Here is a 15,188-nt window from a genome sequence, read left to right on the forward strand (position 1 = left end):
CTGAAAATTAAGACCATGTGTGCATCTCCAAGGGACACACTCAACAAGAAAAGATCAGGGGTCGTGGAAGTAAACTCCCTGGCAAATAAGACACGTCCCTGCCGAGGGGCTGCTGAATCCTGCAACAGCTCCACACCCCAGGTCCAACCGGCCGTAAGGCTGAGCCCGGCTTCCCAGTCGGCACCCCCCATCCCTGTCCCCAAGATGCCAACACATCCATATACACAGACACATGTATATGTAAATATACATATGTATACACACACACATATATATAATGGGTTATATATAACAGATTAAGACATACACACTAAGCACTCAGCAAAACACAAGCAGCAGCAGTGGCCTCACCCTGTTCCCCTCTCCGGCTGATCAGCATCAAGGTCCCTTAGTCTTCCAGTGAGAAAAATTTAATATCCTGGTTTGAGGTAAAACAGAACCAATTTTCTTTCGGTATATATACCCGCACATATGCACATACACACAGGGGGGCGAGCCACGCAGCTCCCTCCCGCAGCGGGGTCCCTCTCCCTGCCTGCAGCTGCCCCGGGATCCCACCCAGCCTCCCCCGCGGCCCGCACCTGGACACACCAGCCCCGAGGACGCATCCCGCTCCACTCTGCCAGAGACCCCGCACTCACACACACGCACTCGGCTGCCCCCACGGCACCCCGCTACCTCCCGCGCTCCCTCCAGCAGCCCCCTGCCCCCGCGGTGGCGGGGGGCCCGTTGCGCTGACGCCCTCCCAAAGGCGTCCCGGAGCGCTGCGCCCGCTCCCGAGGCGGGCCGGGGGCTCGCCAGGGATGTGTCCGCCCGGCGCCGCAGCAGCACCGGGCGGGGCCGTGATGGCGGGAGCGGGAGGGAGAGAGCGGGAGCGGGGCGGGAGTGGGAGGGAGGGAGAGGGGCGGGAGAGGAGCGGGAGGGGCGGGAGCGGGAGGGCGGGAGAGGGGCCGGAGAGGGAGGCGCGGGAGCGCGGCGGGGGCGGGGCGGGAGCGGGAGGGCGGGAGAGGGGCGGGAGCGGGGCGGGAGCGGGGGGGCGGGAGCGGGGCGGGAGCGGGGCGGGAGCGGGAGGGCGGGAGAGGGGCGGGGGCGGGAGCGGGGCGGGAGCAGCTCGGCTCGGCTCGACCCGGACGCCGAGGGGAGAACCTGGGCCAGCGGCAGCTCCGGTCCGGCCGCCGCGGCCCCAAGGCTGCCTCGCCCTGCCCTGGTCACCGACGGACCGGGAGGACCCGCTGCCGGGACTCCGGCTCCGGCTGAAGGTTCCCGTGGGCGGTCGGGCGGTCGGCTGGCGCCTGTGGGAGAGAGACGCCGTGGTGGGCCCGCAGCGGGACCAGTGCCTGCTGCCGTCCGTCCGTCCGTCCGTCCGTCCACTCGGGCAGCCCCGCGGGACTGCAGCACCGCGGTGTGCAGTCGCCAGGCGGCGAAGCCGGGCTGGGGAAGGGGGAGGCGTTCGGCAGGTGGATGAACACGCGTCTGGTGTCGCTTGTCCGGGTCACTGCTGGAGATCAGCCCGCGCAGGCAGCGTTTCCATCCCCGCTCTTCAGAGGCCCCCCTGGTGTGCCAGGCCGCCATCATGGGCTCCCCACCTTCGGGGCCCTTCCAAAGGCCGTGTCTTTGCGCAGCAGTGGGGCCAGAGGTGAACACGAAGGCCCACGAAGTGTGGGAGGAAGATGAGGATGGACGCAAAGAGATTCACGAGGAAGGAGCCATTCCGTGTGGGGCAGGTAGGAAGGTCTCTGTCAAGCAGAGCGCCGATGTGTGTTCTGTTAAAGCCACGCCGGGCTGGGGGTTGCCAGCATGGCTCTGGGCAGAGCGCGGAGTTGCCAGCAGCTGCGCCCAGGGTGTGTGAGCAAAGGGGTGTGGAGGAGATCAGAGAGGCCTTGAGCGTCCTCTCCACCGGCCTCTGCCTGCCCCGAGCTGCGCAGCCCGAGCTTGCCCACCCGGGCCTGTTCCTCTGAGACCTTCCCCGGGCGAGTCGAAGGGCTGAGGTTTCTTCTCCGGCTCACCGCTAGATGGGCCCCACATCCCTGCGGTCCCCAGGACAGGTTCTCCCGCACAGGCAGTAGCAGAAACACGGCTCCTGGCTTTCACTAGGGTTTAGGGGGAAGAAGGAGAACAAAATGAGACATGGGAATGTGCGTGGACCTGCCTCACCTGGAGACAGGGCTGGAGCCCTCAGCAGGAGCAATTTGACTCTGATTTTCACAAAATGTGCCAGAGCGGTGTAGGAGGGGGCAGGTTACTAATTTAACCCCTTTACAGTTGAGGGTCCCCTCCTCCAAAGTGCATCAGAGTTTGCTGCTGCTGCAGTAGTTGCCCTCCCATGCTATCTCCATGCCATGGGCAGGGAGTGATCAGTTCCCTGGGCGCTGGGGCCCTCCTGGCTCTCAGCACAGCCTGCGCACAGCTGCAAAGTCATTTCCCTCCACAGTGGAACGACCCTGCAGAGCAAAGGGGAAAAAGCTTTGAGCAAGGCAGTGTGGTGCCGTGGGTAGAGCAGCTCCCTGGGACATGGGGTTGACTGGGGCGCAGCTGGTCAGTCACATCAGACCGTGACATCTCTGGAGGACAGGGATAGCATTTGCCATGGGACATAACTGTAAGCAATAAGATTGCTGCAATTATTTTGCTGACTCCGTCCAGGAAACCCCAGGAAAAAAACCCCAAGAGCACCCCTCCCTGGTGCCTCGGTTTTCCCTGCTGGGAAGAAGTGCTGATAAGCTGCCTCTCTCCTTGCCTGCCTTACAGCTCATAACTCTTCATACCATTCATCCAACTGAGTTTACGCAAGTCCAGCTGGACTTGCCAGGACACAATCCAGCCCAGAGTTTTTGGGTTCCTGCACCCCCGGGCACCCTCCATACCCTGCAAGCAGGACTGGAGAGGTGGGGCTGAGCAATGGGTTGTTTGAGTGACTGGTGCCAGCCAAGGGTTTCCTCTATCCCTCCAAAAAAGCAAGCCACAGCACTTTTTGGACTTGCCATGACTCCCTGGAGCTCCGAGATTGGGGTCAAAGTCCCTGTCAGTGAGACGGACCCAGCCCCAGAGGCCCTAGAGCCCCAGGACCACACGGTCCAGGGCTCAACTAAGCGGTCTGCACCAAATGAAGGTGAAATCCTGCAAAGAGAGGGGACTGGTCCATTTGTGGGGTAAGCTTCTTTGGGAACCAGTTGTAATTGGGTTCTCCATCTCACCCTGAGTAATGTGATTCAGCAAATGGGGTTGCACGTGTTGCCCTAGGCAGTCCGGCTTGCCAGTTCAGGCAAGGGGGTCCGGGGGAGCTGGGGAAAGAGCTGACCTGGGACAAAGGCACTTTTCTTTCAGAGATTGTGCCCGGGGCTGGGCAGCCTGTTCCCACCCCCAGCCTGGGCCACTGGCATGCGAAGCACTCCCTCGCTCCTGGTATGCTGGGTAAAGAAGCAACAGCTGCAGGGGCCCTTTTGCCTCAGGAGCTGTGACAGCACCCGGCAGCCAGGCTGGGAGCTAAATTTAAACTCATGCTTTGTGTGTTTGTACATGCGAGTTCAGGCTCCAGCCCCCACTCCCCCGCTGCCTCCCCCGGTGTGCGGAGGAGACAGACTCCACAAGAAGGGAGATCCGGAGGAGCTCCAGCAGGCTGGGACCTGGGAAAGGGGGGCTTGGCCGTGGTGCAGAAGGGGGAGAAACAGCTAGGGGGAGACCACCATGGAGCCTGCTTCTCCCCAGGATGACGTGAAGAAGAGGCAACAGAAGGAGAAGTCCAAGAAGCCAGTACCGCCAGCAGCCCCCCGGCCAGCCAGGGCTCTGTTCTGCTTAACCCTGCAAAACCCACTGCGGAAGGCATGCATCAGCATCGTGGAGTGGAAGTATCCTTTCTGTCTGCATGGGCACGGGAGCACCCTTGTGTGTGCCTGTGAGCAGGGGTGCTGGGGACAGGACCCTGAGCTGCCAGCCCGCTTCAAGCCTGTGCTGGCTGTCTCGTTGGGTCTGTAAAAGGCAACAAGGCACTCAGGGAGCCCTGTCAGGATGTGCTGGCAAAGACAATGGCTGTGCAAACTGCGGGTGTGAATAGGCTTGTGGGGGAAGCTGGGGCTGAGAAGTGGGTCAGGCCATGGTGACCTTCGGTAGGGTGGTGCGGGACAGACAGGGACAGCCTGGATGGCAAGGGACTTGTGGGAGTAAGCAGATTTTGTGCTGGCAGGAGCTGCGCTGGGGAGAAACGGGGGACAGCCCATCGGGAGAGGGTTTGGCATGTGAGGAGGGGGCCCAGTGGTCATCCCAGGGTGGGAATGGGTTCAGGCAGAGGAGGAGGGCCAGGGTCGGGGAGCAGGAGCTGAGGATGGAGCTGGGGACAACAGGCTGCCCAGGGGAGAGGTTTGGGGGTGGGTGGTGAGACCATGGCGAGCTGATTGGGATGGCTCTTTGTGTGTGTCACCGCCGGCCTGATTTAGCAGCTGCTCCCTGCCCTTAATTTAGGGATGAGGTTTGGGTGATTGCTCTTTGATTGGCCATCTTTTCACTGGGATGTTATAGCTCGGAAATACCAAAAATGTCATGTTTCTGCCACCCATCCAGGAACTATTTTAGGCCATTAAATATTGTGTTGTTCACCTGTATTTTATGGAAGGGAAGGAGATGGAAGATGAAACATTTCGCTTTGGCTTCAGCAGTACATTTGGGCTTATGCAAAAACAATGGAATTTGGGGATGTTTCCAGAAAATCCAGTTCTTCCACCCCAACTATTCTTGTTTCAGTTGCTGAACCTGTCTGCATGTTCTGGCCTTGGCAGGATCATCCCAGCCCTGGCCAGGCTTTGCTCCTCTTGGAAGTGGCTTGGTCGCCTTAGGCTGGCTGCGTTGCTGTACACGTAGTGCCATGGGGACACCAAATCCATGCCCCTGCACTGTCAGAGATGCCATCCTGTTCAAAACCCAGGGTGCCCATTTTCAGGCACTCAGCACATGCTGTCATCTCTGGTGGTGCTGTGCTGGCCATGGCTTTTGAGCCCTTGTTCCTTTGGGGAGAGGGAGCAGAGCTGAAACTGTGGAATTCTCCATTTCTGCTTCTCTGGCATAAGGACTGGGTTGTTCTAGAAGCATATGGAAAGGAACTGTGTCTGTGTCTTAAGCAGGCACTGAATCTTCCAACATGCTCAAAAACATTCCTTCTCCTGCGCCAACATGTGCCAGAGAGAGTGTGTAGCACAGAGGGGGTCATTCCCACATTAGTGCCCTGGAAGGGGAGTGTGGAGGGGAGAGGTGGGTGTCCCACCAGGAAGGTTGCAGGTGCAGGGGGTTCTGTCCTGTGCAGGACAAATGATCCAGGGCATCGGGTTTCTCCAGCGCCTCTCTTGTGCCTGGCTGTATTTATACCCACATGCACCTGGCTGCCCTCATTCAGGGATCAGGGTTTGCAAGGCATGACAGGGTCGTTCCAGTTCCTGTGGGTTGTTATGGTCTTCAGGGCCAGGCAGGCTGCCAAGGGGAGATTAGTTGTGACCATTTTCTGTGGGAGTACCTGGCGTCTGGGTTCAGTATGGCAGTACCTATTCGTGTTCCTTGGGCCCATCTCTGCTGCATAGCTTCTGCTGTCAGAGCACAAAGCTGAGCCACAGCAGCGGGACAGGGTCTTTTCCAGGCAACTGGAGAGTGGGCAGTATTGCTGCACTCAGCCTGGGGTGGGTGAAAGTCAGGCTGGCTCGAGGCAGAGGGGATTTTATGCTGAAATTTGCTGACATCTGAACCCCACCGTGTTTGTTAGCACAAGGAAATCTGAGTACTCGGCAAACTGCTGGGTATTGTGCGCTTGACAGCTAGCCCAGCAAGTTGATGGTTGTTGGGACATGTCTAACTTCGTGGTATTCCAGGTTGTTTTTCCACGTATTCCAGGTTGTTTTTCAGCCAGGAGGATTTCAGGGCACATGGGTGAGGAGTCTGCGGACCTTGGAGGACCACAGGGCTGTAAGGCACTAAGTACTTCGTTCCTGCTGCAAGGCAGATGTTGGTACCCTTGTGTGCTGTGTGGCGGGAGGCTGCTGAAGAAAAAGAAGGGAGATTACACAAGGAGATGAGGAGGATGTTGAGGCTCTGTCTCAGTGGCAAGAGGCAGAGGCACTGTGCTCTGTGATACTACATGCCTCTCCTTTGGTTCAGTCTGTCCCACTGCATTGCTGGCACTTCAGTGCCAGACTGACAGACTGGCCAGCAGCAAGCTGATTCTAGCTCCAGTAACAAGATAGGTCACCCTTCAAGGAGGGCTGCTCATCTCACCCTGTCAGAGCAGCCTCCAACCCCTGGGCTCTGCCCCATTACCTGGAACGCAGAGGGGAACAGCTTTTCCAGCTGACTTCAGTTTTTAAAGTGTCATCGAGCTGATGGATAGAAGTGTCCAGGAAAGGCAAAGTAAGGTGTGATGAGCATAGGGCACAACTGTCAGCACTCAGCAGGCCAGCATGGAGGGAATGCTCCCTAGGCGCCCCTTGCCCCTTGATGCTGGGTTGGACAGTGGAATGGCCACAGTGGACATTGGACAGTGGTCTGCCGCCCAGGCAGGCCTTAGCACAATTATCTGGAAAGCTGAGGTAATTAGCTGATTAACCATGGCAAAGGGAAGCATCAGTATGGCTGCAGGGCGTCTCTGCTGGAGCACTGAGTTTTGAGGGCTGTGCTGGACTCTGTAGTGGCATAAGCTGTAGGCGTTCCCACAGAGCATGTTCCCGGGAGCTGTTCTGCTTTGGAAGGTCTGCCCAAAGTGAGATGGGGATGCTGGGCAATCCTGTCTTGTCCTGGAACCTCTGAACCCACTGGCTGAGATTTACCAGTTTGCCTGTGATGGCCGGTTGGTAGTTACAGGTGAGGATGGGGATGAGAGGTCTCAAAACAGTTTATGGGGGTAGATGCTGGCTGTGGTCATAAGTGTGGATGTTGTCTCCATATAGGAAAATGGAGAGGAGAAGGCACTGGAGGGGAGTGTGGTGATTTGCGTCACTGTTGATTTACACTGTAGGTGGGTCTGGCCCAGTGGGCAGCTGGACCAACATTTTCATTTCCTCCATCTGCTTTTAGTGTTAGTAGCTTCCAGGGGTACAGGCAAAGCAAGTGGATCAGGGACAACTGAGATGTACTCGTCAAGAAACATTGTTGGCCGGGAAACTTTGAGATTAGCATTGTGACCAAAAATGTTTCTTATAGGTTTTTGCATAATGCTGTACGCTTTGCTTTTAGGTATGTGCATAGCTGCATGGTGCAGTGGCTAGGCACAAGCGCTTCAGAGCAGCAGCGCAGTCCAGATGTGACCAGCATAAGGGCAACAAAAGATGATGGCTGTCATCTTCTAACCAGATGTCCACTGCACTCCCAGGGTACCACAGGGTGTCAGGTTTGGACCATGCTGGGAGGAACGGAGAGTGGGGTCCCTGTGGTGAAAGCCTGGCTCTGGATGAGGTCCTGGAGGCAGAGTCTGAGTTCTTTTGGGGCTTCAAGAACATGATAGCTGAAGCTTGACCATGCTGTTTCAGTGCCCTGGAAGAGCAGTGACAGCAGCAGGAGCCTGGGAGTGACCAAGTGCCTGTCCTGGGGCCTTCAGGGGAAAACAGCAAGTCGCCCTATTTGCTCAGAGATGTCATAAGGCCCAAACAGCACAATTCCACCCTCTGGGGAATGGGATGGAGCTCAGGCTGAGCAGTCCTGTTACTCCCAACCCACGGCACTCCTGGGGACAGTTACAGGAGCACTGACCGCACTGGGGCACTGAGGCTGTAGGGCACCCGAGGATGTTAGCAGCTGGATGTTCTGCTGGAGGAGACCCTGGTTGAGCTGTCTTGCCCCTAGATGCCTTCTAGTCAGGGAGACATGGCCCACCCAAGAGCAGCTGCTCAGCAGCATCTCCCTCACAGACACTGAGTACAGAGGGAGCCATGGCCAGCACGCTCTGAAGGGTGTACCTGCTTTTTCCTTCCTGTCTCCTTAACGCTTCCTCTCAGACCCTTCGAGATCATCATCCTCCTGACCATCTTTGCCAACTGTGTTGCACTGGCCATCTACCTGCCGATGCCTGAGGATGACACCAATGTTGCCAACTCCAGCCTGGTAAGATACTGCCCTTCCTGCTGTCCTGCTGGGCAGCCAGGTGCTGGGCTTCGAGGGCTCTGCGGAGCCAGTCGCTCAGCGTGGCATGGGTGCAAGATGGTAATACCTGTAGTGGGGCATCTGCTGCCGCCCTGTGGGGCACAGTCAGGCGTCATCAGTCCAATGAGAGGTGCTGTAAAGTCAGAGGGAGGCAGAGTGGTGGAGAAACTGCTGCAAAATGGGTTTTCAGAGGGGCTGAAACCACCCCTAGGTTGAGATCAAAGGCAGCACATTGGTGTGTGAAGTACACGTGAAGGAAGAATTGATGCTAAAAAATGACCAAATTCCCTCAGTTTTTTATCATGACACTTCCAAAAGGAAACATCCTGTTCCAGAAATGCTCAAATGTTTTGTTTCAGCATTTATGGAATAAAGCTTTCTGACCTTTCATTTCAAAACTGTATTTTAATTTTGGTACTTTTTATTGATGGGGAAAAAAACCATCTCTGTTAAGCAGAGATGTTGCTGCTTTCCAATCAGTTGTTCTTTTTTTTTCCCCAGTCACTCCATTTTGCCTGAAATAAGATGTTTTGATGTGATCCAGATCAATAGTTTGCACTATTTTTGGTTTGCCATCCCTTTCTTCTCTTCAGATCCCCACTGTGGTTCTATCCACATTGATTTCCATTGAGAGTCTGAGTTTGGTGACTGAATCAAAGCATCTAAATATACCCTTTTTTAATGGACATCTGCTAATTTTGCTAATCTGCTAATTTTGGACTCCTCAGCTTTGGGATGGGGTGTGTGTTTTGTGCAGGTATTGCTGGCAACTTGTGACTTAAAGCACCTCTCTGGTTTTTGCCTGTTCCTTAGAGGCTCTGCAGGGAAAAATATTAAAGCAATCAAAGAATCTGAGACACAAAATACAAAGTAAGGTTTTACTTGTGCAGTTTTTAGTTCCTCAAAGTGCTTTTGTGTCTTTCCCTCTCAACAGGCTTTTAGTGGCAGTGAAGGTAGTGATTACTTCTCATTTCCTTGGAAAAAGAAGAGAAGGGGTCACTGCTGGCAATGTGTTATGTCTTTTAAAAATAAAACCAAGATGGGCTCACAGAGGAGGGCAATTAAAAATACCCAGGGAGAGTTAATTCCTGGGGTGTTCATTCAGCTTCCCAGTGCACTGTCTGAGCAGCTTATCTAACACTTGTGAGCTGGGGGCAGAGTTAAGCTCAAGATGCTGGTTTTGGTCTCTTCCCTGGCCGAGGGGGCATAACAGGACTTGAAAGGTACTGTTATCTCAGCTGAGAATTAAAGAGGCAAAGCAAAACTGGGGCAGGTTGACCGTGGAAAGCAAGAGGTGGGGACAGCAGGGATAGGGGGCTTCCTGCTGGGAGGGAGTTTGGGATTTGGCTGAGACCAGGATGCCTGCTAGGGCAGAGCTGGAAAAAGCCCAGCAGCATGTGGTAGTGTGGCATGATGGGGGGACAACCTGGCAGCAACCAGCCTCGCAGTGCTCCCGGGCAGGTACTGATGCTGCCCAAGAAGGCCCAACAACCTTTCCCATTAATGGGCGGCAGGCCTGTACTGAGTAACGTCCTGCATAAATGAAATTTCATCTATTTATATGTATTGGCATTCTTCAGGGGTCAGTACTGGGACCAGTGCTGTTTAACATCTTTGTCGGCGACATGGACAGTGGGATGGAGGGAACCCTCAGCCAGTTTGCTGACGACACCAATCTGTGTGGCACGGTCGACATGCTGGAGGGAAGGGATGCCATCCAGAAGGACCTTGACAGGCTGGAGAGGTGGGCCTGTGCGAACCTCATGAAGTTCAACCAGGCCAAGTGCAAGGTCCTGCACCTGGGTCGCGGCAATCCCAGGCACAAATAGAGGTTGGGCAGAGAATGGCTTGAGAGCAGCCCTGAGGAGAAGGACTCGGGGGTGCTGGTGGATGAGAAGCTCAACATGAGCCGGCAATGCGCACTTGCAGCCCAGAAAGCCAACCGCATCCTGGGCTGCATCAAAAGAAGCACAGAGTCATAGAATGTGTTGGGTTGGAAGGGACCTTTAAAGGCCATCTAGTCCAACCCCCGTGCAGTAGCAGGGACATCTTCAGCTAGATCAGGTTGCTCAGAGCCTCATCAAGCCTGGCCTTGGATGTCTCCAGGGATGGGGCCTCCACCACCTCTCTGCGCAACCTGGGCCAGTGTCTCACCACCCTCAGTGTAAAGAACTTCTTCCTAATGTCTAATCTAAACCTGCCCAGCTCTAGTTTAAACCATTGCCCCTTGTCCTATCACTATAGGCCCTTGCAAACAGCCCCTCCCCAGCTTTCTTGTAGGCCCCTTTCAGGTACTGGAAAGCTGCTCTAAGGTCTCCCCGGAGCCTTGTCTTCTCCAGGCTGAACAACCCTGACTCACTCAGCCTGTCCTCACAGCAGAGGGACTCCAGCCCTTTGATCATCTTCATGGCCCTCCTTTGGACCCGCTCTAACAGGTCCATGTCCTTCTCATGCTGAGGGCTCAAGAGCTGGACACAGTACTGCAGGTGGGGTCTCCTGAGAGCAGAGTAGTTGGGGAGAATCACCCCTCTGGATCTGCTGGCCACACTTCTTTTGATGCAGCCCAGGATGCAATTGGCCTTCTGGGCTGCAAGCGCACATTGTTGGCTCATGTCCAGCTTTTCATCCACCAGCACCCCTAAGTCCTTTTCCGCAGGGCTGCTCTCTATCACATCATCCCCCAGCCTGTATTGATAATGAGGATTGTCCTGACTCAAGTGTAGGACCTTGCACTTGGCCTCGTTGAACTTCATAAGGTTTGCTTGGGCCCACCTCTGTAGATCGTGCAGGTCCCTCTGGATGACATCCCGTCCCTCTGTCCTGTTGACTGTACCACTCAGCATAGTGTCATCAGCAAACTTGCTGAGGGTGCACTTGATCCCACTGTCTGAATCATTGATGAAGATATTGCACAGCACCGGTCCCAGTATGGGTCCCTGAGGTACACCACTTGTCACCCCTCTCCATCTGGACATCAAGCCATTGACCACCACCCTCTGGATGCGACCATCCAGCCAGTTCCTTAGCAACCAAACAGTCCACCCATCAAATCCGTATCTCTCCAACTTAGAGAGAAGGATGTTGTGGGGGACCATGTCAAAGGCCTTGCAGAAGTCCCGACAGATGATATCTGTAGCTCTTCCCTTGTCCACAGATGCAGTCACTCTGTTGTAGAAAGCCACTAGGTTGGTCAGGCAGGACTTGCCCCTGGTGAAGCCAAGCTGGCTCTCTTGAATCGCCTCCCTGTCCCCCATGTGCTTTAGCAAAGCTTCTAGGAGGATCTGTTCCATGATCCTCCCAGGCAGAGAGGTGAGGCTGACAGGGTGGTAGTTCCCAGGGTCCTCCTTTCTACTCTTTTTAAAAAATGGGTGCAATGTTTCCCTTTTTCCAGTCACCAGGGACTTCACCTGACTCCCACGACTTTTCAAATATCATGGAGAGTGGCTTGGCAACTACATCAGCCAGTTCCCTCAGGACTCTGGGGTGCATCTCATCAGGTCCCGTAGACTTGTGTATATTCAGGTTCCTCAGGTGGTCACGAACCTTGTCTTCACTTACAGTGGGAGGGACTTGGTCCCGCAGGTCCCCCTCTTGCAGTCCTTCAAAGCGGGAGGTGTGAGGAGAGAGGCTGTCAGTGAAGACTGAGGCAAAAAAGTTGTTGAGAACCTCAGCCTTCTCCTCATCTGTTGTTACTAGTTTGCCATTCTTGGTCATCAGCGAGGGCACGCTTCCTTTAACCTTCCTTTTCTGGTTGACATACCTGTAGAAGCCCTTCTTGTTATTTTTAGCATCCCTTGCCAAGTTCCGCACCTTGGCCTTCCTGACTTCATCCCTACATAACCAGGCAGCATCCCTATACTCTTCCCAGGACACCTGATGCTTCTTGAACTGCCTGTGCAGTTCCTTCTTGCCTTTTAGTTTGACCAGCAGGTCGCAGCTCAGCCATGCTGGTCTCCTCCCTTTCTTACTTGATTTCTTAAACCTGGGGATCAACAGCTCTTGTGCTCTATGGTAAGCATCCTTGAAGATCTGCCAGCTCTATTCTTCCCCCTTGTCCCTGGGGGCAGTTTCCCAGGGGCTCCTATTGAGTAACTCCTCGAAGAGCCGGAGGTTGGCTTTCCTAAAATTCAGGGTCCTGACTAGGCTCCTTGTCTGGCACGTATCCCTCAGGACCGTGAACTCCAGCAGTGCGTGGTCACTGCAGCCCAGGCTGCCTCCAATCTTGACATCCCCAGTGAGCTCACTTGCATTGGTGACTATGAGGTCCAGTATGGCGTCCCCGTGAATTCCGTACTGGACCCCATAGCCAGCATGGTCGAGGGAGGTGATTCTTCCCTTCTACTCTGCTCTGATGAGACCCCACCTGGAGTACTGCATCCAGCTCAGCACAAGAAGGACATGGACCTGTTGGAGCGAGTCCAGGGAAGATGATCAGCCCCCCGCCAGCTTTCTTGGTCCCCTCTTCCTTCCAGCGTGTATTCCACCAAGCAGATCCCTGAAGAGGCCAAAGTCTGCTCTGCTGAAATTCAGGGTAGCAAGCTTACCGTGCTCCCTTCTCACTGCCCTAAGCATCTTGAACTCCACCATTTCATGGTCACTGCGTCCAAGGCTGCCCTTGAGCTACAAGGATTAGCTGTCCTGTCCCCTTCTCCCTCTCCCATCTGCAGGGCTTGCCTCATCTACCTTCAGGGGAATGGGAGAAAGACACAGAGCTACTGTTTTGCGAAGCATGGTTGCTGCAAGCCTCTGGAGAGCACCCTTATTGGTGTTTTCTGTTTAAAAAGCCCTTATGAAAGACTTCAGCAGTGCAGCTCCCCGCCCTGCGTGTCCTGGTGCAGGCAGTCCACGCATGCATCCTGGTCAACCCATTGGTGTACATATGAAAAAACGTTTTTATTGGGGAGGGTGGTCATACACTGGCACAGGATGCCCAGGTGGGTTGTGGAGTCTTTGGAGACATTCAAATCCTGCATGGACAAATAAGCTGGCCCTGCTTTGAGCAGCAAGGGGTGTGACCTGGTGATCTCCAGAGATCCCTGCCAGCCTCAAACCTCCTGTGATCTGTGACAACTGCCTCAGCCATGGCAAGGGCCACCCTTAGATTAGCAGCGAAGGGCGGCGTGACACAGCAGAGGTGATGGGGGCTGGAGCTGCAGGGGAAAGGGGACCAGGGCCTAACTGGGACTGAGAGGGTCTAGGGGAGGTGCAGGGGAGAATGGTGCAGGAGCAGGAACAGAGGGCATGGAGGAGGGCAGGAAGCAGGAGACACTTTGGGGTGTGAGTGCTGTGATTCCCACTGCACGAGTATGTCTTCTGCTGGGCAGCAGGGGTAGCTGTCTGGTTGTGTTATGGTCACACTGTCCCCTCACTATCTATCCCCCACTTTGGCCAGCTCAGAGGCTTTATCCAAGCCCTGATCCCCCTGTTCCCTGGGAGGAGACACCAGGGACGGGAAGCTGGGGCTCTTTCTGGAGAGCCCTGTGTGGCCATAGGGACTGGGAGCTGACATCGCTGAGCAGGCTGGAGCTGTCTCTCACTGCATCGCATCGGTGTGGTGCACACTGTTGTTCCTGCTGCTCTGCAGCCCATTCAGCACCCACAGGCCAGGTGACTATGTCCCTAACGTGGTTGAAGCACGTGTGTGTGTAGCAGCCCAGCGTGTTGCGAAGACCTACATCTTTTTATAGTGGCTTTTTGAAGGCTGGGCTCTTCATACACCCAGTCCCAGCTCTGCCAGGCAGCCATGCCATCCTTCCCTAAGCAGCCTCCCACCGTGAGTAGCCAGCTCTGAATTCTTGGAGAGAAGCACTGTTCTTCTGGTTTGGGCTTCTCAAAGGGAGCTCCAAGGTCACCTTTTGATTCTGGGCAGGGGGTTTTTGGAGGGAGATCCCTGCTAATCAGAGACCCTGGAGCCTGATTCTGTCCTGCTGGATGAAGCTTTTGCAATGCTGGGGCTCCAGGCTGGATCCTGACACTCAGCAGCCTGGGCCTTGGCAGCTGCAGGGCTGCTGTAGCTTGCAGTGGGCTCCCCCATTTCTGCTCCATTGCAGCAGGGGAGATACCCCACCACAACACTGTCTGCCGATGCGGCTCTGCCATCCCTCTGAACCTGAAATGATCCTCACAACAGTTGTACTTACATGTCAGGGATTGCAAGTTCAGGTTTTGGGGATAGAGTAGGGGGAATCTGTCACTAATAAGGGGGCAAGGTGAATGGTGTTGAGTTGCCTTAGCTAAAAGCTTGAAGACAGAGCCCTGATAACATCAATAATTGCAATGCTTAGCTCTCTGCTCTTACCATTGCTGCCCTCAGATCCAACAAGGAACTGGTGCTTGTATGAGTGACAGTCATACAGGGATGCTTGGCAAGACCACTGCTTTTGGATGTGGTGACTGAGCAAGCAATGCTTCTGTCTGAGCTCTGGCCCTGGTTTCTTCAATGGACAGCATTTTCCATTTGGCAAGCCAGAAGGACCCTGGGAGGAAGGTGTGCTCGCAGCACTGCAGCCTTCACCAGTGGGGACCCGCTCCCAGTTTGGTCTCAGAGAGGCATTTCTACCTTTCTGGGTGCAATTCCCTGCAGAGCCCAAGCAGGGATACTCCTTGCCCTCTTGGGGTGCAGATGGAGAAGGGGGGCCATGGAAAACCAGAAACATAAATAGCCCCGTCCATCTGGCTGCTTCAGCGGGATTTTAATCCAAGTCTGGAAAGGGTCATGAGCAGCAAGGGCAGTGATTGCAGTGACAGGCAGAAGCAGGTGGGCACAGGCAGCTCTTGGCTGCACTCTGGGGAAAGACGAGCTCTTCTGGGCCCTGTGGCTGCAGGGCTGTGCCGAGCCCCTGCATTGGGGTGCCAGGTCCCACCTCAGAGTGGGTGCAACACCTCTGCCCAGCAGAGCCCCCGGGTCAGCTTCTAGCAGCTCACTGACAGGCAGATGTCTGGCATTAGGCAAGAGGTCTTGAGCCCAAGGCCTCACTTCCCTGGGAGCCCAGGGCACGAGGGCAGCCACAATGCAGCTGGCTTGTCCCATGGTGACTGTGTGGTGTCTCCAGGACAGACCAAGGAAGCCCTGAGCTGGAGAG

General features: G+C 55.3%; 1 protein-coding gene across 4 annotated transcripts in view; it reads left to right on the forward strand.

Annotated features, from left to right (window-relative positions):
* The first annotated feature begins 1,528 nt into the window (after window positions 1-1,528).
* CACNA1S (calcium voltage-gated channel subunit alpha1 S) overlaps window positions 1,529-15,188 on the forward strand; it is a 53,140-nt gene continuing 39,480 nt past the window's right edge. For 2 of the 4 annotated variants that reach the window (XM_074564706.1, XM_074564708.1), the window contains exons 1-3: window positions 1,529-1,724; window positions 3,706-3,845; window positions 7,962-8,067. In XM_074564706.1, the coding sequence (XP_074420807.1) occupies window positions 1,671-1,724; window positions 3,706-3,845; window positions 7,962-8,067 (300 nt within the window). In that variant the 5' untranslated portion in view covers window positions 1,529-1,670. Of the gene's footprint in view, window positions 1,725-3,516; window positions 3,846-7,961; window positions 8,068-15,188 lie in introns of those variants that run through there. The other 2 variants (XM_074564707.1, XM_074564709.1) reach the window with 2 other exon arrangements.

The sequence above is a fragment of the Larus michahellis genome, chromosome 21 (assembly GCF_964199755.1).
Source record: "Larus michahellis chromosome 21, bLarMic1.1, whole genome shotgun sequence".
In the NCBI taxonomy this organism is placed as follows: Eukaryota; Metazoa; Chordata; class Aves; order Charadriiformes; family Laridae; genus Larus; species Larus michahellis.